The 24,837-nt window shown below is 44.3% G+C and overlaps 2 protein-coding genes across 3 annotated transcripts in view; one reads left to right on the top strand and one right to left on the bottom strand.

Annotated features, from left to right (window-relative positions):
• The window catches only part of BORCS7 (BLOC-1 related complex subunit 7), a 56,013-nt gene extending 48,429 nt beyond the window's left edge, over window positions 1–7,584 (bottom strand). Inside the window, exons 1-4 of one of the 2 annotated variants that reach the window (XM_075612509.1) lie at window positions 7,209–7,584; window positions 6,433–6,495; window positions 5,267–5,310; window positions 5,160–5,180 (exon numbers count right to left, since the gene is read on the bottom strand). In XM_075612509.1, coding sequence (XP_075468624.1) covers window positions 5,160–5,180; window positions 5,267–5,310; window positions 6,433–6,495; window positions 7,209–7,367 — 287 coding nt within the window. In that variant the 5' untranslated portion in view covers window positions 7,368–7,584. The remainder of the gene's footprint in view (window positions 1–5,159; window positions 5,181–5,266; window positions 5,311–6,432; window positions 6,496–7,208) is intronic. The other variant, XM_075612508.1, reaches the window with a different exon arrangement.
• Window positions 7,585–10,958: 3,374 nt separating this feature from the next.
• Window positions 10,959–24,837, top strand: part of CYP17A1 (cytochrome P450 family 17 subfamily A member 1) — a 34,850-nt gene continuing 20,971 nt past the window's right edge. Inside the window, exons 1-2 of the mRNA XM_075612505.1 lie at window positions 10,959–11,305; window positions 14,836–14,974. Coding sequence (XP_075468620.1) covers window positions 10,991–11,305; window positions 14,836–14,974 — 454 coding nt within the window. The 5' untranslated portion in view covers window positions 10,959–10,990. The remainder of the gene's footprint in view (window positions 11,306–14,835; window positions 14,975–24,837) is intronic.

Here is a 24,837-nt window from a genome sequence, read left to right as displayed (position 1 = left end):
CAGCAAGCCACATCGTGGAACGGTTGGTCATGGACCAGTTCTTGAGGAAACTTCCCTCTGCCTTACGCCGTTGGGTCAGTCGGAGTGACCCCCACAATGCGGATGAGCTTGTGGCCCTTGTAGAAAGGTACAGTGCAGCAGAAGAGCACCCACAACCCACAGTCGTGGAGCAACCCCACTACCCGAGGTTCCAGGACTCTTCCAGAGACGGTAAAAGGGTACCGGGGTTAAGGGGCGCTGAAGAGCGGCGACCACCTTCACGCCGCTCCAGCAACAGTGGTTCGCACACTAAGGGCAATAGCCAACATGGGGAGCCGGGAAAAGGCTCTAAGTGGGACACAGACTATGTACCTAAATGTGTAAATTGTCATGAGAGGGGCCACACAGCAAAAATCTGCCCACTAAATGATGAGCCCATGCAATGCAACAGCGTGGAACCTTATTCGCTGTTGTCCCAATGTATGGGCCCTAGCCCAGAGGACCCCTTGAATAACCATCTGTGGGCATTTGTAAAGGTTAATGGTAAGAGGGTTCGGGCACTTCTTGACTCTGGGAGCATGGTCACACTAGTGTCCGAATACCTATTGCCCATTAAGAAGAAACAGGTAAACAGTTCACAAAGAGTGGCAATTTGTTGTATACATGGGGATAATCATGAATATTCCACTGTTGATGTTTTTTTTGAAACAGAATTTGGTTCTTTAGATTTCAAGGTGGGTGTTGTACCCAAACTGGCACATGATGTGTTAATAGGGACCGACTTTCCCCATTTTCTAAAAATGTGGTCCCCAGCTCAGAATAGCGCCCAGAGTTCAATAGCGGACCATAACGAAGTGTTAGAAGAAACAAATCCTTTCCCTTTTTCAGAAATGGATGTTGACGAGGGCCCAAATAAGAAGGGGGAAAAGGAGGAGTGCTGTGAAATTCCCTTCCCCATCACTACTTTGGTAGGGAATACCCCAAATCAAGATGTTGATCAGGCACTTACCACCCCAGTACAGGATAAGACCCTCGCTGACCTAGAGGTCAGTCCTGGGAGTTTTAAGAAGGCCCAGTGGGAGGACCCCACATTAGCGGTAGCAAGGGGAAATATACGGGACCAGAATAGTACTCATGGCCAACCAGATAGGTCACTTGCTTACCCCTACTTCGAGGTAGAGAACGACCTAGTATATCGGGTTGATAAAAGAAAATCAGTTACAACTAAACAATTGTTGGTACCACGGACATTCCGTAACGTAGTATTACACCTCGCACATAGTCATCCATTGGGGGGACACCTAGGGGTGGAAAAGACAAAAGAAAAGGTTCTCCGAAGCTTTTATTGGCCTGGGGTTCTGGCAGAAATTACAAACTATTGTTCCTCATGCCCAGAATGTCAGATCACCGCCCCGTTCAAAGCATACCGCAGCCCATTGGTACCCCTTCCCATAATAGAGGTACCATTTGACCGGATTGCTATGGATCTAGTAGGACCCCTAATAAAGTCTGCTAGGGGACATCAGCATATATTGGTAATATTAGATTATGCTACCCGATATCCGGAGGCAGTTCCCCTACGTAGCACCTCTGCTAAAAACATAGCAAAAGAGTTAGTACTTCTGTTTTCCCGGGTCGGAATTCCTAAAGAGATCTTATCTGACCAGGGAACACCATTTATGTCCCAAGTAACAAAAGAGCTATGTAAACTCCTAAAAATCAAGCATCTCAGAACCTCAGTCTATCATCCACAAACAGATGGTTTAGTGGAAAGGTTCAATAAAACCTTAAAGAGCATGTTACGCCGGGCGGTCGATAAGGATGGGAAAAACTGGGACTGTTTGTTACCATACCTGTTATTTGCCATTAGGGAAGTTCCCCAGTCATCCACAGGCTTCTCCCCGTTTGAACTATTGTATGGCCGACACCCAAGGGGCTTACTGGATATAGCCAAAGAGACTTGGGAACACGAGGTTACCCCTTACAGAAGTGTAATAGAGCATGTTGCCCAGATGCAGGACCGCATTGCTGCAGTCCTACCCATAGTGAGGGAACACATGGAGAAAGCTCAAGAAGCACAAAGGAATACGTATAATAAGGGTGCTAGGGTCAGAATTTTTTTTCCAGGTGATAGGGTACTAGTTCTGGTTCCCACCGTGGAGAGTAAATTCCTTGCTAAATGGCATGGGCCATATGAGGTCTTGGAAAGAGTGGGAGAAGTAAATTATAGGGTAAGGCAGCCAGGTAGGAGGAAACCTGAGCAAATTTACCATATAAACCTACTCAAGCCCTGGAAAGATAGAGAGGTCTTGTTAACCCTAGTACCCCCAGGTCCGTCAGAGAATCAAGAAACTGACCCAGAGGTTAGCATAGCTGAAACACTGTCCGTGCATCAGAAACGAGAGGTCCAGAGTTTAGTGAGAAGGAACAAAGAAATCTTCTCTACACAGCCAGGTAAAACTAACGTAATTAAACATGACATAGTCTCTGAACCGGGGGTCCGAGTTAACCTTAAACCGTACCGAATCCCAGAGGCCAAGAGAGAGGCTATAAGTTTAGAGGTTAAAAAAATGCTAAAACTAGGCGTAATTGAGGAATCCCAAAGTGGGTGGAACAGCCCTATAGTTTTAGTCCCAAAGCCAGACGGTACAACAAGGTTTTGTAATGACTACCGGAAACTAAATGCGGTGTCAAAATTTGATACTTATCCTATGCCCAGGGTGGATGAACTTGTAGAGAGACTGGGCAAAGCCCGATATCTCACAACCCTAGACCTAACAAAAGGGTACTGGCAGGTTCCCCTCACAGAAAGGGCAAAAGAAAAAACAGCCTTCTCAACCCCAGACGGCCTCTTTCAATATAAGGTGCTGCCTTTTGGCTTACATGGAGCTCCCGCCACATTCCAAAGAATGATGGATAAAATTTTAAAACCACATGTTCGGTATGCTGCCGCCTACCTGGATGATGTGGTAATCCATAGTGAAGATTGGCAGTCCCACCTTCCAAAGGTCCAAGCTGTGCTCGACGCAGTTCGGTCTGCTGGACTAACTGCTAACCCCGCTAAATGCACTATTGGTCTGGAGGAGGCCAAGTATCTGGGGTATTCTATTGGTAGAGGGTTACTCAAACCACAAACACTCAAAGTAGAGGCGATACAAAATTGGCCAAGGCCAGTCACAAAAAAACAAGTAAGGACCTTTTTGGGGTTAATTGGCTACTATAGGAGGTTTATTCCCAATTTTGCAACTAAGGCAACCCCACTAACCGACCTCACAAAAGCAAGAGGACCGCTAATGGTAAAGTGGTCCCCCGAAGCCGAACAGGCCTTTAGAAGCCTGAAAGAAGCTCTCTGTGCCCAACCAGTGTTGGTCACACCTGACTTCTCCAAAGAGTTCGTAGTCCAAACCGACGCATCTGAGGTAGGGCTGGGGGCGGTACTCTCCCAGGAGTCTCAAGGGGAGGAGCACCCCATCCTTTATTTAAGTAGGAAACTAAATCCCCAGGAGAAAAATTACTCCATAGTCGAGAAAGAGTGTCTCGCAATAAAGTGGGCTGTAGAGACACTCAAGTATTATCTGTTGGGGAGAAAGTTCCGATTGGTCACAGATCATGCACCCCTTACCTGGATGTGTCAAAATAGGGAGAAGAACGCTAGGGTGACCAGGTGGTTCCTAAGCCTACAGCCCTTTAAATTTTCTGTGGAACACAGGTCGGGGCACAAACATGGCAATGCCGACGGGTTGTCAAGGATGCACTCCCTAATATCCATGGTCGCTCACCCCTCGAGGTCTGAGCTGGGGGGGAGGATATGTGACAGAAACCAGGGGTTGGTAATAAACTCCATATACAGGGCTCCCAGGATACTGAACAGTTTCTGTCCTGTCTAAGCTGAACAGGGCAGCCTCGTAGTACAGGCACTCCATTCCACAGTTTGTCTGCTGCCTGTTTTCTGTCACCTGTCATGCTGATTAGAGTTCAGGTATATAAGACCTGTTTCCTGTTTCCTCTGGGCCCCGCCCAAGAGCCTGGGAGGCTGCTGAACTGCAGAGGGGTGAGAAAGCCTCTTTCCCAAATCGCTTCATTCATTCTGTTAGTTTGTCTAAAGACTGCAAAGGTACTTATTTTGTTGGTGGAAGTGGACAAGCCACTTCCAACTCTGAGTCAGGGACATCTAAGTTTTAAGTTATCGCTCAGACGAGCAGCTTTTTGTTTGGCTTTGTTTTCTGTTTACACTGTAGCAGTCCCAGTGCCTGGGACTGAATAAACCAGGTATAGCCTGTTTAAAGGAACAGTACGTGACGTCTCATCATTTAACCTACCCTAAAAGACCGTGTTCTAACAGTCCCGGACAGACGGCGGAGCCCCGGAGTAAGCCGTTTGTCACAATATATATACAGTGTTCGACAAACCTATACATTTGCTCGCCCCGGGCGAGTGGATTTAACCCCCGGGCGAGTAAATATTGGCCCAAGCAGCACACGTTTGGTACTAGGTGGCGAGTAGATTTTTTTGTGTGGCGAGTAGATTTTTTGGTGATTTGTCAACCTGTGTGTGTGTGTGTGTGTGTGTGTGTGTGTGTGTGTGTATATATATATATATATATATATACCACCTTTGATTACCTTTATTAAAAACTAATTACCTAAGCTTCTGATCAATTTGTTCTCCTGTGATCAATCAACAAAATCCTACTTCCCAGGGTTCACTAAATGGCTGCCTTTCAGTTTAAAATGAATCCTTCAGTCAGTGTAACTCAGCAGCTACAATGTATCCTGATATTACTAAAGTAAAATTATATATTGTTACAGTTCAATACTCAAATTGTTGGGAATATTAGCAACAAATTATCACAAGCAGGAAAGTGTTACAAAGATCTTGTACTGCTGGGAAAGTGTACTAAAGCATACTATAGAAATCAAAGGATTATCCGTATATTACAACTCATAAAAATGGCATTAAGAGTTGAATTACATTTTTTTTAAAAGGTAGTAAGCATCTAATACTACAGAAGTGATTTTTATTTATTTATTTTTAAAAACACCTTGGATATCGCTTGGATTGCTCCTTTAAATTGTTACTTTATATGCTTCTATAAGTAGCATACATAGGAATCTAATTCAATGCACAACTCAAACACCACAATGCAATAATCTTCGGAAAAGGTACTAAAACTGACTTACTTCTTCTGAATAGCTTCTTGTCTAGAAACAAAAAAGATAAACCTATTAATAGAGTTTGTGGGGTTCGGACATTATTAAATATATAGAGAAAACAGAAGGAATCTTACTGGTACTGCAGGTGAGTAGTTATAATTGCCATTTTCCTGAGGCTCTGTAAAGATGTAAAAAAAAGGGAATTTTAGTGTTGTGCAAGATAAGCAAAAGCTGCAATATTGTGTGGGCTAGAGGGTATACATTATAATTGGGTGTTAAACTCCACCAACCTGAGTCTTAGTGGGAAAAGGATCTTAAAGTTGACGTTTTTATTAATGATAGCAAATTAAGCCATTTTCAACAAATCAACCAAGTACTTATTTGTCTTAGGCTGCGCTTATAGTGCCTGGTGATGTGACGTCGCTCCAAAACAAATCCATTGACTCAGTCGCAAGCGCTTATAGTAAACGCGACGGGGCGACGGAGCAACCAAAAATGTTGAAGCCGGGTAAATTTGATTTTTTAGAAACAGTCGCCACATGTGACTGTCTCTAAACCAATCAGAGAGCTGCCCGCCCCCTTCGTGAGGTCGCTGGCCTTATCGCCAGCGACGTCGCTTAAAATTAAAGTATAACTTTCTCTAGTGGCGACGGCTGACGTCATCGGTCGCGTCGCCGGCAGTATAAGCGCTGCCTTAGTTGTTTACTCACTGTAGTCTTACATAAATGGGCAGACAACCAGCAATATTCATGGATTTGGTAGATATTTAAAATATCTGCATTCACAGATTTGAGTCAAAAATAAAATGGAAATGATCAAGTATAATAGATTAGGAGAGCTCAACTCCAGTGCTCTAGTCCCCCCAAACAGGTCAGATTTTCAGGATATCCAAGTTTCAGCACAGGCGGCTCAATCAGATTGAGACACCTGTGCTGAAGCTGGGATATCCTGAAAAACTGACCTGTTTGGGGGGCGGGGAGGTTGAGGACTGGAGTTGAGCACCCCTGTAATAGATAACTGTAATCAACAGGGAACACTACTGCAATGGTGCATGGAGGGGGCATTACACATTACCATGTTTTTGAGGTGTCATTGATATGAATTGTGATGACCACTCTGGGTTTTTAACATAGAGTTGTCCCTGTAGATACTGCTGCAGTAAGGCACTTGTGTAATGTGTTTGCAGGTGCGACAGCCCTCAAGGGAAAGTATCTAGTAATAACTAAAGACCCGACACTAAATATACCTAAAAAGCTCAAGGATGAAGAATCGAATTTAATAACTAACATATTTTTCTTACATCTTCAGAATGTAAAATGGTATCTTCTTGCATTACCATATTTCTTGCTGCATGGCCAAGGAGCTAAAAGAAAAGAAAAACAGGCAAGGAACCTGTAAATAGACCAGTATTGCAATGGACTGCTATAAATCAATGAATGCGTATGCATACTTTTGTAGAGGTACACTGAAGGTCCTTAATGTGTGCAACATTCACAAACATTTATACACTTAAATAATAACCTATAGAAGGAAATTAATGGAGAAGTTATTTTGTACCTTTTGCTAATTGTTAAAAGTTACTTTTTATGTACATTTCATTTCATTTATTTTTTTTGTATGTATTTGGGAGTGGGAAGTTTTTTGCATTGGGGGTGGGAAGTATTTGGTATAAATCTTGAGTGGGGGGGTGTGAGGGAATGAGTGCGGAGGGAGAGAGGGGGTGAGTGAGGAAAAGAGTGAGTAATAGTGAGACACTGCCGACATGGGGGCTGCTTAAAATGTTTGTCCTGGGCCCCACGACTTCTGTTGGCGGCCCTGCAGGACTCACACTCACTCCATCCGCAGAACTCACACTCACTCCATCCCCAGGACTCACACTCACTCCATTCCCAGGACTCACTCCATCCCCAGGACTCACACACTCCATTCCCAGGACTCACTCCCCAGGACCTACAATCACTGCATCCCGGACCCTCCAGTCACTCACTCCCCGGGACCCACTCTCACTAGCCACTCCCATCTGTCACTATCCCCGCCCAACTCCCGGGGTAACAGCCAATAGGCTGCGTCCCTCACCTCTGAGCTGCGCGAGCCCTTCAGCACCTGCTTGGTGAGGGCGATGACGTCGGTGCCGCACGTGCCGACCTTCTCGATGAGTAATCCCTTCACGGACTGTCCGAAGCGCACCTGCCCGTCTGCGGACGCCGCCATCTTGGCAGCCGCTTCCCTCTCCATGACGTCACAACGACGGGGCGTTTAGCGGCTCAGGAAGCTGAGAATGGCGAAGGCGGCGCTGGGGACACGTGGTGTGTGGCTGGCGGACCGCAGTACTGGTCTCCAGACTCTGCTCTACATGTGATGTCCAGCTAACATGTGTCACTGTCTCACATCACAGAACCCACTGTGCTTTCTTTCAGTGAAAGATGTAATAATAATAATAATGAAGAAGAAGAAGAAGAAGAGAAGTATCCCTGCTGTCTGCTGATTAGGAATGGGTAATGATGTGAGTGACTCCTGTAGTAACACATCTGGCTGGTGTGTGACGCGCACTGTCACTTATCAGCCCATTGATCTGCTCACAAATATCTGCTGATTGTGGAGCCTTTTAAATATTTTATTTATTAAAAAATAACTTTTTTTTTATGGTGGGGGGGAAAAAGTGACAAAAACCCTAAGTATAGATATACATATACATACATACATATACACACACACACACACACACAGTATAGATGTAGAGGTATCTGTACCGTGTTAGCTGAGCTTAATAATAAAAAATGAATAGGCTATACCGCTCTGTGGCTAACACAATGCTTTTATTTGTGCGAGCTTTCGAGATACACTGATCTCTTCCGGCGGTGTTACAATGAATAAAGCAAGCAAAAGCTATACTATAAACAGTGTCTTTTGGAATGTATCTGTGACTGGGACTGTGAGGGATAGGTTTCAGTCACAGATACATTCCAGGGCGCACTGTTTAAGTTTAACCTTGCTTGCTTTATTCATTGTAACATCGCCGGAAGAAGAGATCAGTGTATCTCAAAAGCTCGCACAAATAAAAGCATTTCGTTAGCCACAGAACGGTATCATCTATTCATTTGTGTGTGTGTGTGTGTGTGTGTTAACCACTGACGTTAGCGATACATTACATGAACTCTGCGTTTTCACATCTTGCGTGGTATATCAGGGGATCACGACAGGGCCGACCTTAGGCTTTGCAGGGCCCAAGGCAGCGGGCCCCCACTGTGAAAAAAAAAAAAAAGTTAAGAGACTTACTGATCAGCCCTCTAGCAGCGTTGCGGCGTCATGACGCCGTGATGTAATATGGCATTACGTTGCCATGGCAACGCGACCCCATGGTGGCATGTGACATCATGTCGCCATGGTATGATGCCCTGGTGCTACGCTACTGTTGGTGGCTTGCTCCACAAAAGGCAAGTGAACATTTGCTCATTAGATGGGTGCAAATAAATGTCCAACCTTTCAATATATATGAAATAGTCCCCAGTCCGGTTCTTTTCTCAATTTATTCAGAGACAATAGAAAACGTCTTTTACAGCATAATCTCTGTCAGTTACATCAGGTTTTCAGGCAGATAGAACGTAGTTATAGAGTAGTAATTAGACTGTAAGCTCCTCGGAGCAGGGACTACGTTTCCTTAATGTTACTCTTATGTCTGAAGCACTTATTCCCATGACCTGTTATTTATATTATCTGTTATTTATTTGATTACCACGTGTATTTCTGCTGTGAAGCGCTATGTACATTAATGGCGCTATATAAATAAAGACATACAATACAATAGAGTAAGAGAATCCTTAACTTAGTTATTCTTAGGCTAAGGCCCCGCTCCCTCAGTCAGCGCGCCCGCACTGCAGACAGGCGGGGCGCTGACAGACACAGACCGCGATATCCGGTCTGTAGGGAGCGGGAGGTGGGCGGGAGTGGGAGGCTTGAGCGGGAGGGGGGCGTGGCTTGAGCGGAGGGACCCGCTACTATCCCCCCCCTCCCTCCCTCCACGGGCTCGGGCTGGAGCTGCTGATGGAAGGTAATCAAAAGCAACACACACGCAGGCACTCATACACACACACACACACACACAGAGGCAGGCACTCATGCACTCAGGCACACACATACACAAACACAGATAGGCACTCAGACACACACACACTCCTCCCTGCTCCCCGAAGCCTCTCCTCCTCCTGAAGCCTCCTCATTGGCTCACAGCCACACCATGTGACGCGTCGACGCTAGGGATGACAATTCTCTTGAATCCCCTTGCCCTAAGGCCGACCCTGCGTCTAAGGCTAAGATTATAGTAGGCGCATGACAGAGGGCATGGTGTCCCACGCACCTGTCGCACGAGCGATGAGTGCACAGCGAGGGAGCGATTGGGGAGGCGTGGCGGACGCGTCACCAGGCTGGTTCGTCCTCATTGGCTGAACTGCTCACATGACGTGGTTGCCGCACGGAAAAAACAATCATTTGTAGTTTCAAAAATCTGCCGCGCGGTGCTCTGTATCGTGCTTGCGCTTGCACACATTATGGCTGGCCAGATACAGCTGCTGCAGTTTGTTTGCAAAATCGCACGCTCCGACGTGCCTACTGTAATCGCAGCTCAAGTATCAATGTTTCACATTAAATACCCCGCTCAACCAATCCAAACAGACCAATAATTATCTATGGCAATTTAACATATTATACATACATAAACAAATAAATACACACAGTATTATCAAAGTGTACAAAGCAAAGATGGGAACAATCAAATCTTAGAAAAACACTAAAGTGTATAAGGGCAAACAGTGCATTTGAAGTGAATAATCATATCATATATGTAGGATAGGGATAAATAAATACATAATAAAAGAAAACAATTTATTTTATTTATAATAATTTAATCAATTAATTTGTCTCTGTGTGTACAGTATATATAAGTGAGTGCATATAACTAAACGTAAAATGTGAATATACAAACCAACTTAAATGGATGCGTTAATAAATATCAAAAACACAAATGTATACAAATGAATAATTGTTGGTTCATACATAATTATGTGATATGTATATTGATAGACTATTTTGTTAATGAATATTGTAATATATGTAACTGTGTCTTTAAAGGTAGTAGTAACATTTCAGATCCTAAGGGGCCAGCTCATTATTCTTGCAGATGCAACAACATGGGCAGTAAGCAGTCTGCATGTACTATTTCATTGATGTGTTTGTACATTCAATAAACACCATGGTTTAAAAAAGTAAGAGGTTCCTGGTATTTGATATGTTCCTAAGAATCGCACTAGAGAGATCAGAAGTTTAAATAGTAAACAATACACAACAACATATATATATATATGTTGTGTATTGTTTACTATTTAAACTTCTGATCTCTCTAGTGCGATTCTTAGGAACATATCAAATACACAGCGATATATGTGTGTGTACATTAATAGCACTATTTAAATGAAGATATACATACATACATATATGAATTTACATAATTTTTTTTAAGTGCAACAAACATACAAATTTACAATAACACTACTTTTTTTTAGTTTTTATAAATGTAAAATGTAGTCATTCCAAACTGGGTTTACAAGAACTTTAATTAACTTAACTATTGATAAACTGTTGCGTTGGGTAAATAGTGGTTCCTTGTAGGAAATATGGTTAAGATGCACTGTTGTAGGAAATATGGTTAAGATGCACTGTTGTAGAACATATGGACACTTCCAGCAGCAAAGGAGTTAAGGCTTTGTGGTTTAATACACCCTGATTGGCTGCTGCTGTCAGTCCCACATTATTTATTTGGAGTATAAACTGAGATTACCATTTCAAGGTGATGAAGAGACTCCAGTATGATAGCACTGCTAGCCGGCGCGTTGCTTTTGGCCCTTGCTGTAGCTCTCTTCTCTTTCTGGAAGCTACCAAGAAGAAGTCATGGGAAAGTCAATTACCCCAGGAGTTTGCCTTCCTTGCCTGTTATTGGGAGCTTACTGCACCTAGGAAGCCACCTACCTCCACACCTCCTCTTCTGCAGCCTGCAGAAAAAGTATGGCAGCCTGTACTCTCTGATGATGGGCTCCCATTATGTAGTTATTGTAAATAACCACGAACACGCCAAAGAGGTTTTACTGAAGAAAGGGAAAACGTTTGCTGGAAGGCCTCGCACAGTGAGTATGACAAATATGCTTTCATGCCACGAAGTCATTACGAAGGTTGCTACCTCCCTTACATACTGAAGGTTGGACTCACAAGGGGTTATTGTCTTAAGGGCTGCTGTCAATGCTCAATAGTATTATGGTGGTATGGGGAAACACTACCTTTTTTATTTATTTAAAAGGGACAGGGGAGGGAACCCTTTGCTCCAAATATTGCTTGGAGGGAAAGCGAAAAAAGGAAAATCTAGTGTAGTATATTATGAATTCTCTATGATCTCCAAAAATTAATAGATACTGCACTCACATTTAGTGCCCAACATATAGGTATTGATTCATTGGGTGAATCTCCTTCTTGGTTTTGCTGTCACAGGAATTTTCTCACAAGGAACATGGGGGGGGAAATAAGAAAACACAAAGGACACAGCGCAATATGTAAACCAGTGTTTTTCAACCAGGTTTCCTAGGAATCCTTGGGTTCCCCTGACATCCCGAAAGGGTTCCCTGCAACTTTCTGGTCATTTGAAAATTGTATAAAATACTGAAGAATTTACAATGCATCCGATCTCAGCCACGTTATTAGAGAGGGCTGGGGTTCCTCAGAATTTCACTTGGGGTTCCTTAACAAAAAAAAGGTTGGAAGCTACTGATGTAAACTATAGTCTTTAAATAGTAGGTAACTACAAAATGCTTACAAGGTTGCAGTTCTTTTAGGCATTGGTTAAAGCTTTTTTGACACTTAAAACTACCAGTTTGTTGCAGTAGGGGAGAGTTTCCCTTCTCGCGTGTAAATCCGTTCCGATTTTACTGGCGTCTGACGTCACCATCCGGTATGTCGCGTCACATCACGGGGGTCTCGCTCACTCACTGCGTCTCATTTGCTTCTGCAGCTTCTCACCCTTTGCGTTTCACAAGCTGAACTTGCTTCCTCAGGGGATCATCAGAATAAACCACTATGTTCGTTTACAGTTCCATTTCCATGTATTAAGAGATGGATTTTACAAAATCTATGATTTTTAGAGCACCAAAATGTATAAACCTTTCCAAAATGAGTTTCACCCAGCAGTGAACAGGTAAAGAAATCAAGCGCGGTGACACTCATTTTTGAAGGCACTTTAACCACTGATTTTGTTGACTTCATTTTGCAGAATTGGGTTAATATTGGCAAAAAAAATAATTCACTTAAATTTCAATAGGAATTTTTCTCCTCTTTGACTAATCTGTTCTTTGTAGCAGGAAGGAAAAGAAAAGGCGTAGTAGTTAATACATTAAAAAAAAAAGATATTTCAGATTTATTTTCTCTATATTGAAAAACAAAGAATGTATGTAAAAGGAGAAACAGATTAAGTTTAACATGGAAAGGTATTACAAAGCCCTTGTAATGTCTGTGTTGGGTGCTGAAAATGAACCTTGGACAGGTTCAGAGATGTCCCCACAGAGCAGAATATGCAGGTTATGACCCCCATACAACATCCTGTGAAATGTAAAATGCAACACTGGAGAATAGATCAGCTCTGCAGAAATGGGACTCAAATCTTCTCCAGCAAAGGGGGCAGCTTCACAGCATACAGTATTTAATGAGGGTTTTTTTGTTTTGCTCTCTGAATAAAACCTTGGACATTTAAAAAAAAATGGAAACAATGTGTTCCGAGATAAGACTTTTAAAAGCAGCGGAGTCTGGAGCAATAATAAAAAGGGTATTTTATAAAAAGAATGTCATGTTTTAATCAAGAGTGGCAAATGCACCACTTAGTACATAAAGCCATATACCTTTTATTAGAGAACTGGTGCATTGGTTGTAGTTCATTAACCCTTTGCTGCCAGAGGGGCCTGCAACACATTACTCAACAACATGTCCCTGCAACATGCCAGTTAAACAGCACCGTCTATACAACACACATTAGAAAACACTGTGAACCTTGATAAACGCGTCTCCCTGTTTTATCTATTTACTTAGAAGAACGATGCAATCTTCAGACACACTGAATAAACACATTTATTGAAGCACTCGGCAGCCCCCCTTCACTTTCTGTTTAAGTGGTACAAGAAATAGCCTGTGCTAATTAGTGAGGCATCGCCTCATTCAGACAGGTCTTTGCTACTAATGTGCTATGCTTTCTATGAGTTGTGCTTTTTGTCATGAGAAATACACTGCAACCAACCTCCAGAATCCCCACTCCTTTAAATGTCAGCACATTTCATTTTATGTTTGCAAATGGTCACCCCTGTGATCTTCTTAAAGATACCGTATGATCACTTCAGCCTTGGAATTGCTGCTGCATCTCCCTTTGAGGGTGTGGTCGGTAGGTAACTTTACTTTGCATACAAGGGCTTTCATTCCAACATTTGCAGTGCTTTTAAACATATACAATGATAAAAACAACCATTAAGAAAGTCAGGGGTGCTCAACTCCAGTCTTCAAGACCCCATAACGGCTCCGGTTTACATGATATGTCTGCTTCAGCACAGGTGGCTCAGTCTTTGACTGAACCACTGATTAAGCCACCTGTGCTGAAGCAGGGATATCCATTTATGTGGTAAAGGTTGGGGTTTCTCAGAGCTTGTTGGGAAACAGTGTATTTTGCTGAAGCAGGGATATCCTGAAAACCTGACCTGTTGAGAACCCCTGACATAAGTGATGTTATTGAGTCTGTCTTTTTGAGAGGAGGAGCTCAGCAAGGTAATGTCATTTTGGGGGCCTTTTTTTTTTTTTTTTAATGTCCTTATGGTGAGCTAACAAAGTAGGCTGCATTAACCCTTTAATGCTGTATTCAACTCCATTAAACAACCTGGCAAATGATCACAGGCTAGTGCAGTGCATTCAGAACGTGTAGAGTAGAAGTGCTTATTAGCATACCCACAGGATGCTTCGGTTTAAGAAAGAGATAGAGCATGTTGCTATCCTCACTGTGTACAATAAAGTTGCCCTAATAGGGTTAGGGGACTAGTACTTAATGCCACTGGCACCATTTATAATTAGTACAGACAAAAGTCCCATATGATGAGAATAACAGGGTATGGCAACCCATAAAGCAGACTCACTTTTTTCCAGGAGTATCCAACAGCAGATGATTGAATGGCGTGAATCTACCAGATAGGCAGCAGGAACAGGTAGAAAACCGGCAGTGCACTGCCAAGAAGACCAGGGGGAGGCTCACGGTTGCAGCAGCAAAAATTTATTGCATAAAAAAAGATTGGACTAAATGTCCCCCTTTGCCACAGCAAAAGTCCACCAACGCGTTTCGGGCTCTATGCCCTTTCTCAAGGTGTCGAGAAAGGGCATAGAGCCCGAAACGCATTGGTGGACTATTGCCGTGGCTAAGGGGGACATTTAGTCCAATCCTTTTTTTATGCAATAAATTTTTGCTGCTGCAACCGTGAGCCTCCCCCTGGTCTTCTTGGCAGTGCACTGCCAGTTTCCTACCTGTTCCTATTGACTTCAGTGGAATTTTTCCTTATATACATATGTTGCCAGATCTGCACCACTTCTGCCTTGATACAGAGACCCCATAGACACCACGTCCATATGTGTTTTTGATTTCAAGGTGACAAGTGATCTTTTGACGAGAGACGCGAAAGATATTGCCTTTGCGAACTACAGCCCAAGCTGGAAATTCCACCGCAAGTTAGTCCACTCGGCGCTGTCCATGTTCGGAGAAGGGACCATCGCTATCGAGAAAATCAGTGAGTAGAGAAAGGTGTTGTCTGTCTGTTTTAACTCCTACAATGTAATGTATGTATATCTTTATTTTTTATAGCACCATCCATGTACATAGCGCGTCACAGCAGTAGTACACGGGACATAACACTATAACGCATAGTGGGAATAAGCAATTAAGACATATAAAAGTAACAATTGGAAAAGGAGTCCCCTAGTCCGCAGAGCTTACAATCTAAGTGGTAAGTAGGGAGAACTTTCATAGACAGCAGGAGGGTGTTCTGCTAAGTGTGTCTGACACATTACAAAGCCACAATCTAATATGTTCCAAGTCCATATCTTCATACTTGTTTCTCCTTGCTGAAACTTCCAGGATCACAGCCAGATCATTCCATTAATGATTTAAAAATCCAAATTCTCAAAGAAAGCACGGAAAACATTTGAACTCAAAATGATAATGCTGTTTGACACCAAAAGAAGAGGACTTACTGCTGATATCGGGTTTCTTACACTCCATCAGAATTATTTGCAATGTTTCTTCATATAACCATTTCCTTCATATAACCATTTTAATAATTAACCCCTTCTCCGCCCCCCTTCACACTGCTGATGGATATATGGTCATACATTCTCTTCACATTTCTCACTATCCCTTTCATCCATGTATTGCCCTGTCTCTTTATTTACTATTCCCTTTGCCACTCCTTCTCTACCTCATCTGCCTTTACATCTGTGTTAAACTCATGTACAGCAAACAAAAATACCACATTGTGAGTACATTCACATGTCTCACATAGGTCTGCAACCCTGCCTTTCCCCATTATCTCCTAGCATGCTATAGTTTCACTGCTGCCAGGGATTCTGGGAAATTACATGCAAATGAGACGTATCATTTTTTTGATGCTTATCCATTTCATCATGTACCCCTTTACGCTTATGCCTGCAATATTACACAACATTTTCAGCACAGCCTGGGTTAAAGAAGTTAACCTGTGGAATCTTTTGTGAATCAGTGTTGCTGACCTGAGGAAGAGAATAGAATGCGCTCGAAAGCTTGTCTTATAATATCTATTGTTAGTACAAATAAAACAAGGTATCAGATTATACTGAAGTGCTCATTTTCTCTGCACTCTAGGAACTGAACAGAAGCGAATATCTGTTATAGTTAACACAATGTCCTTTTCGGCCAAAAATGTGACTTACCTTGACCGCAGTGAGTTTTGCTGTCAGTCTTCCTGCTCTTGGGTTCCTCTGTCTGTCTCCTCCTGTTGCTCCTGTCCTCTGTCCTTATAGTTTCCTGTTTCCTGTTCCTCCCTTGACTTTGTTTTGTGTCCAGACTTCATATGCCTATGCTTCTGTTTCTGTTCCTGTTTAGTCCTGCACATAGTAAAGGCCCTTGCTAGTGTTCTGGCTTGTCCCTGTTTGTTTCCTGGTCTCCGTTCCTGCTTCCCTGCCCTGTTCCTGTCTTTCTGCTGCCAACCCCGGCGATCCTGCTTGCCACCGAACCCTGCCTGTGACCCCCGACGATCCTGCTTGCAACCTGCCACCGACCTCGGCCCATGACCCCAACAATCCTTGCCTTCCCTGATTTTCTGGCCTTCGAGGTCCTACCTGCTCCTGGAGTCCCTGTGACATTTGCTGACTGGCGTTAAGGCGTTAGCTCCGTGTTTCGTTAAATCAACAGATCTCTGTGGATCTGGCCCTTAGGGTGAAGCGTGAACAGGTTTTATTGATGTAATTTTGGATGACATCACAATTTGATTTTCAACTGTAATATGCAGTGGCACACACTGTTCAATGGGGTTATTTGTGATTTCACTACAAACTCTTTGGCTTTTATTTAATATACTATCTATCTATGTCTTGTATAGTGCATACACAGAGCTAACCTTGCTGCTATGCACTTTTTTAAACTTTAAAAGATGGCGCAATTAATCAATCGCTGTTTTCTGATGGACATGGGGAGGGGGTTCTGATGGACATGGGGAGGGGATCCCATTCCCCGGCTCCCTGCACTGAAAGGGCACGACTTTTATAAGCTGCTTCCCAGTGCTGGAGAAGACTTCAGCTCCACTCGAGTCAATAGGACTCAAATCTCCTTCAGCACGGGTAGGACATCTACACAAAGGGAATAAGGACCTTAGTATAGTAAAATACAAGGTCAATTTGTGATCTCCTGCAAGAAATTGTGCATGCTCTACTAGTGACAGCTAGTGACAAAGGATGTGTATTGCACATCCAGCAGTACATGAGTACTCCATAAAACACAACTAAACTGCACACTAACTGTGTAATGTGTGAAATGATGTCAGCTGTTTATAAACACTGATAAAGTGCACTTTGTGATGAAAGAAATAGTGATATTTAAATATCAACACCGTGAAAAAGTAACAATATAATTATATAAAATCTCAACCTTCAATCACACACAAAGAGTCTGCTGCTGGTCACCTGTGGATGGTTCAACATCACACGAATGGACATGAAAAAGAAAGAAACACAGCGCACAACTCATAGGGTTAATAAGTAATTATATTGAACTAATTAAAAGTGATAATATTGCACGTACAAAATAATCCGTTAATCAAGCAGGGCATGTTTGGGGTGCATGTTTCTACAACTGGACACGGATGACTTGCTTTTAGGGTGCTCCTCGTAAGCAGCTACCTCCAATCCAAATAGAAGCGTTTTCTCCTCAGCAGCTGCAGTTTCTCTGGTAGATTTTGTCCACAGCAGAAACCACAAATCAAAGTCCAAATGGTAATTCAATGGAACAGCTGTAACATGTACCCCAAACATGCCCTGCTTGATTAACTGATTGTTTTATACGTGCAATATTATCACTTTTAATTAATTCAATATAATTACTTATTAACCCTATGAGTCGTGCGCTGTGTTTCTTTCTTTTACATGAGTATTCCATACATTATATTAGCTTGTGTCAACATCACGTTAAAACATTACAGACAAAGGTTTTAAACAAATATCTAGCTTTGTAAATAAATTGGATCTCTATGTACTCCTTTCAATATCTTAAGGATAAATGTAAACGTGCATAAAAATTAGTTTTTTTTCCCAATCTGCAAGCAGGGCCGCAGACAGCTTTTCCAGGGCCCAGGACTAGAGTTTTGTCTCCCCTCCATCTCACACTCCCATCTCTCCCCTCCCTCTCTCCCACCACCTTTCTCCCTCACCCCCACCTCTCTCCCTCTCTCCCACCCCCCCCTCTCTCCCACCCCCACCTCTCTCTCCCTCCAACTCTCTCCCTCATGCCCCCACCTCTCTCTCTCCATCACTCTCCCACCTCTCCCTCTCTCTCCCACCCCCACCTCTCTCCCTCATGCCCCCACCTCTTTCTCCCTCACGCCTTCACCGCTCTCTCCCTCACGCTATCAGCTCTCTCCCTCATGCTATCAGCTCTCTCCCACCCCACCTCTCTCTCTCCCGCCCCCCACCTCTCTCTCCCACCCCCACCTGTCTCTCCCACCCCCACCTTTCTCTCTCTCTCTCTCTCTCTCCCACCCCCACCTCTCCCTCACTCCCTCCCCCACCTCTCTCCCTCTCTCTCCCTGTCACGATGTGCTCACCACAAACAAGGCGTGACTGTGGGGCTGAGGTGGGGATGGATATAAACACTACCCAGAGCCGCGTGGGCACGTCTGGAGTGTAGGTTGGTCAGGATAGCCGGGTCTGGGTTGGAGAGGTACGGATAGTCGATATACTTGCTGGGGTCTGCGTTGGAGAGGTACGGATCGTTGTAGGTACTATTAGTCGAGGTCCGGGTTGGTGAGCGGAGAATAGTCGTTTGTACGGTGCCGAGGTCAGGGTTGGAGAGGTGCGGATTGTCGCAGATAGCCGGGGTCAGGAGTACAGAAGACCGGAGTCAAAAACAAGCCGGTTCGATAACAGAGAGCTGCGAACAAGAGGACAAGACAAGACTGCGAGGCTAGGAAGCAATGAATACAATGGAACAGTGAATTATGCTCAGCCAATGTGCCAGCGGCACAGCTGAGAATATATAGGAGAGAGCAGAAGATGTAGTGGTGGTGTGTCAGCGGTGGTGATCACCATTGTCCGCTGTGCAGGACAGGTGTGGGGAGGCGCCCAGGTGGATTACTGAGGACTCGTCTCCTGTGCGTGCTGGTCACGGGTTGCACGTGCTCGTTGCGCCCCGCTGACGAGTCCAGAGGTGGGCCGGTGAGGGAAGCATAAAGCTTAACCATAAAGCATGGCGAGCGGTATATGACACGAGAGGAGCGGGACCCCCGGCAGCGGGGAGAGCGCAGAGGGCGGCGTGACTCTCCGATTCTTACAGTACCCTCCCCCCTTCAAGAGTGACCTCTGGGCATTTCCAGGCAGGCTTGAGAGGATATTTCAGATGAAAAGCCCATACGAGTCTGGGAGTGTGAAGATGGTGATGAGGGACCCAGGTGTGTTCCTCTGTCCAAAACCTTTCCAGTGGACCAGATACTGTATAAATCCTCTAGAGATCCTGGAATCCACGATGGACTGAATTTCGTATTCCTATTGCCCTTGTATGAGAAGGGAGCTGGATGTGAGGAAGAATGGGGAAAGCGAGAGCTCTGGAAGGCAAGTTTCAGTAGGGAGACATGAAAGACGGGGTTCCACATTGACGGAGGAAGACGTAGGCGATATACCACCGGGTTGACCATCTCTATTTTGGAAAAGGGTCCAAGGAACCAGGGTGCCAGTTTGGGCGTGTGCACCTTGAGGCGTATGTTTTTTGATGATAACCACACCTTATCTCCTGGACTAAATTCCTGGATCTTGCGCCGGTGACGGTCCGCCTGGAGTTTCGGTCTGGCTATTGCGGTCCTAAGATTTTCCTGGATCCCTTTCCATGATTCCTGTAGAAGGTGAATTCTGTTATACGCAACCGGTACCTCAGAAGAAGATGTGGACATCGGAAGGCAGGATGGGTGAAATCCGTAGTTAATGAAAAAGGGCAACTCTGATGGACTCGCTGCGCAGACTATTGTGTGCGAATTTAGCCCAGGGGAGAAGGTCTGTCCAGTTGTCCTGGGTGTCAGAGACGAAACAACGCTGGTATTGTTCCAAGGACTGATTGGTTCTCTCTGTCTGACCGTTAGTTTAAGAATGATACCCAAAAGAAAAGTGAAAAGAGATGCCCATCCTTTTCGAAAAAGAACGCCAGAACCTTGAGACGAATTGAGAACCTCTATTGAAGACGATGGTCTGTGGTACCCCATGTAAACGAAAAATCTCCTTGACAAAAATATCTGCATACTTGGATACGTTGGGGAGACCTTTCAGTCGAATTAAGTGTTTGTGCTTGTTTGGAAAAGCAGTCAACAAGAATGGTGTTCATCCCCTTGGAAAAAGGAAGCTCTACTATAAAGTCAATAGACAAATAGTTCCAAGGACAATTCGGAATGGGAAGAGGAAGTAAGAGTCCAGGTGGTTTGCTCTGGGGAGTCTTGCTTCGAGCACATGCCGAGCATGCATTGACAAATTCTTTAATGTCCTTTTGAATGCCAGGCCACCAAAAAGTTCGTTCCACAAGATCGGGGGTTCTTCTGGTACCAGGATGTCCAGATTATTTGGAGGAATTACCCCATTCTAGAACTTTCCCCCGGAATCATGGTGAGATGAAAAGGCGGCCCTCCGGGACTTCGAGATCCTCAGTGATACAAGATTGGTCTAGTAGAATGTCGTCCAGTACGTCAAATGTGTTGGCGGAGATAATGTACTTAGAAGGAAAAATTGTGTCTAGATGATCTTTGGATTTATCGTCCACTATGAACTATCATGAAAGAGCATCAACCTTGACATTTTTGGATCCCGGTATAAGGGAAATTATATATTTGAAGCGGGGGGAAAAAGCGACCAGCGGGCTTGTTGAGCACCTTGGCGACGAGAACCTTCTATGTTGAGCAGATTTTTGTGATCAGATAAGATGATAATAGGGTTCTCTGTACCTTCCAACAGATGTCTCCATTCTTCGAGAGGAAGCTCGATGGCCAGGAGTTCCTGGTTCCCTACGGTATAATTCTGCTCCGCAGAATACATTTTTTAGAAAAAAAAGCACAAGGGTGAAGCCTGGCCTGAGGTGATCTTCTATGTGATAAGATGTCTCTGGCCCGACATCTGATGCGTCTACCTCCAAGGTGAATGGCAGTTTGAGATCCGGATGTATGAGGATGGGGGCGGATACGAAGGCTCCATTCAGGAGGTCCAAGGCTTGAATGGGGGCTGGTGGCCAATAAGCAGGATTTGCTCCTTTCTTGGTCAAGGTGGTAATGGGAGCTACCGTAGAGAAGAAATGCCGAATGAATCTACGATAATAATTCGCGAAGCCTAAAAAAACGTTGTACGGTCTTAAGTGTAGTAGGGCGAGGCCAGTCCAGAACTGCCTTTACTTTGGCTGGATCCATGGTGAACCCAGAGTCATATGATATATCCCAAAAATGACGTGGAAGTTTGATGGAACTGGCATTTCTCCAGTTTGGCAAAAAGATGATTTTCATAAAGGCGTAATAGTACCTGTTTGACATGACCGATGTGTTCTTGGAGAGATTTGGAAAAAATCATGATGTCGTCCAAGTAGACAATCAGGAGCTGATTTAAGAAGATCCCTGAAGATCTCGTTGACGAAGTCTTGAAAGACGGCAGGGGCATTGCAGAGACCGAAGGGCATGACTAAGTACTCATAATGGCCGTCTCGAGTGTTGAAGGCCATTCTCCATTCATCCCCCTGGCGAATCCTTACCAAATTGTTAGCACCACGCAAATCCAACTAGGTGAAGATGGTAGCCCCTTGAAGGCGATCGAAAAATTCCGAGATCAAAGACAAAGGATAACGATTCTTAAGGTTAATTTTATTAAGACCCCTGTAATCGATGCAGAGGCGAAGAGAGCCGTCCTTTTTTACAAAAAAAGAATCCTGCTCCGGCTGGAGAAGAGGATTTCTGAATGAACCCTTTTTATTAAATTTCTTGGATGTAGTCAGTCATGGCTTTTGTCTCCGGGAGTGAGAGCGGATAAGACCTTCCCCTGGGAAGAACTGAACCGGGTAAAAGGTCAATAGGGAAATCGAAGTGGCAATGCGGTGGTAGAACCTCTGATCTTGCCTTGTCAAACACATCACGGATTTTGCTATATACCTCGGACAAAGAGCTCGTCTTCTCTCCTGGAGTAACCGACCCACATATCTTTTGGGCGGAGACCACGCAGTCTTCAGCACAAGGGATGCTCCACTAGATAGGTTCTTTATTGGTCCAGTCGATATGGGGATTATGGCGTTGACTCCACGGGAGGCCCAGGATCACTTCAGAAAGGTGCGAATCACATCCAGATGGATCTTCTCCCTATGATCCTCACCGGTCTGTAAGTGGAATAGTATAATCTGCAAAGAAATGAAGGCTGGTTGTAATGGCCTTTGATAAAGTCCGCATCCGGACGAAACGCGTCAGAGTTTGTTCTTGCTGATGTTCACATTGTTTATTTAATAAAGTTTTTTATTTTTTCTAATGCGTTTGGCTGATTCGAGGAGCTGTGATCGCCGTGTCACCCATTTTTTCCTTTCACCTTGTTCGTCATTTCCGGCTGGAGCACGCGGACACCACACGCAGCAGGCAATCGTGCTGCTCAACAATCAGCATCATAGGCAGATCACAGAAGTATATCGTGAGTACTGACCGCTGATTCTAACATCTGAGGACACAGGGTGCAGGTGAGGTTTATGTTTACCGGAATTCATGGACTTACCTTTGGGCATTTCTCTGGACGTGTCCATCTGTACCTCTACCAGCGTTGCTAGCCCCCCACCCTGCATTAGTCCGACTGGATACACTTTCTAAGTGTTTTAAAACAGTACTAAGTGGTGTCGTTCTCTTGCTACTATTGGACTGGTATATCTACTACCTCGGTTTTGGTAGCCGCAGATTAATATGGGGGCCATTCCCCAATTTTTTCTATGGCTGTAATGGCCGACCATCAATGGCTTCTAATCCTACCGGGAAAGGAACAACGAGGATAGGAAACAATGAACACAATGGGACATTGAATTATACATATATAGGAGAGAGTATCCAATTAGAAGAAGATGTAGTGGAGGTGTGTCAGCAGTGGTGATCACCATTGGCCGCTGCGCAGGACAGGTGTGGGGAGGTGCCCAGGTGGATTACTGAGTTTCTCCTGCGCGTGCTCTTTGCACCCTACTGACAGTGCGGCGTGGGTGGAGTCCAGAGGCAGGCCGGAGAGGGAAGCATAAAACTTCGAGCTGGTGTGTGCGCCCCACATGGCGAGCGGTAGATGGCGCAAGAGGAGCGGGACCCCCGGCAGCGGAGAGAGGTAAGCGGGAAGGGTGCCGAAGGTGGCGTGACTCCTCGATCCTTACACTCCCGTCCCCACCTCTCCCTCACACCCCCACCTCTCCCTCTCTCTCCCTCACACCCCCACCTCTCTCTCTCTCTCCCCCTCACATTCCCACCTCTCTCTCCCACTCCCACCTCTCCCTCTCTCTCCTACCCCCACCTGTCCCTCACACTCCCACCTCTCCCTCTCTCCCCCGGCCCCACCTCTCTCCCTCTCCCTCTCCCCCTCCACACCTCTCTCCCTCTCCCCCTCTCTCCCTCCCCCACCTCTTCCTCTCTCTCCCGCCCGCACCTCTCCCTCTTTTTCCCTCCCCTACCTGTCTCTCTCCCTCTCCCACCTCTCCCATCTCTCTCTCTTCTCTCTCTTCTCTCATCTCTCTCTCTTCTGTCTCTCTCTGTCTCTCTGCTGTGAACGTTTTTGTTTTTTAAAATTCACCATATTTCACTGGCCATATACCAATTTCAGGAAACCCAAATTTCTCGCCAAGAGTAGAGAATCCCCACTTAAAAATGTGGCAAGGTAAAAGAATACTACATGTCTTCGATGTCTAGGACAAGGGGAAATGAACACTACAGTATGTATATTTAAAGAAATAAAAAATAAATACGATCTTACAGATAATCATATTTTTGCTTACATACAGCTAAAGCATTACATAGGTCACATAGCAGCAAAATACCCAGGATTTTTTGGAGCAAAACAAACTAGATACATTGATAATAAAACCAAAGATAAATAAATTGACAGCCAAAACAATATATACACCAATGATTAAGGAAGGCAGTGAAAAAATATGGGTATGGGTATGAGAGAGAGAGAGAGAGAGAGAGAACGAACACACAACAACAACACAAACAACCCTTGAGTCATTAGAAGAAATAACAAAAGGTATGGTGGCAGGAGGGAAGTGTGTACCAGAGCATATGTATCACCATGTCGAAAACATCTATACGACACATCCATTAATATTCACACGAGGGGGCAGATTTTATTCACTGTGTGTGTAAATGTTGAAAAATAGAAACATTCTGGTACAAAGTAACAGTATATATTAAAAGTGTTTTTAATGTCAATGTAAGTAGAGAAGAAACAAGTCTGCTTTTGGGGGACCTTTCTAAATACAAAGGGAGAGATGAGAAAATACCAGAGGCACTCAACTCTATACTTGTACTAGTACTAGTACTTGTACTAGCGAAGAAAGTTATAATGAACAAATGTTTAGAGAAGTCCCCACCCTCAAATCGGAGATCTAGAAAAGGAAATATTTCATTTGATAGAGATTTAATATATGATGGGGATCCAGTAGGTGTAAAATTTGGAGAAAAATCGATACCAATTATAAAATGTGTACCAGATGAAGTTGTATTATCATGGGGTCAAAAGAGATATATCCGGTCGGAAAGGAACGTAATGCAAAAAAGAGAGAAGAGATGACTTGGATATACAAATTTAAACTTGATTATATATTATTCAGATTAACGTTTAATGAAGAGAGATTAGGGGATCTACCCGAGTATCCCCTCTCCCCATT

Source organism: Ascaphus truei, chromosome 8 (genome assembly GCF_040206685.1).
Source record: "Ascaphus truei isolate aAscTru1 chromosome 8, aAscTru1.hap1, whole genome shotgun sequence".
NCBI lineage: Eukaryota > Metazoa > Chordata > Amphibia > Anura > Ascaphidae > Ascaphus > Ascaphus truei.
The sequence above is the reverse complement of the archived record's forward strand: the minus strand, read 5'-3'. Positions and strand labels throughout refer to the sequence as shown.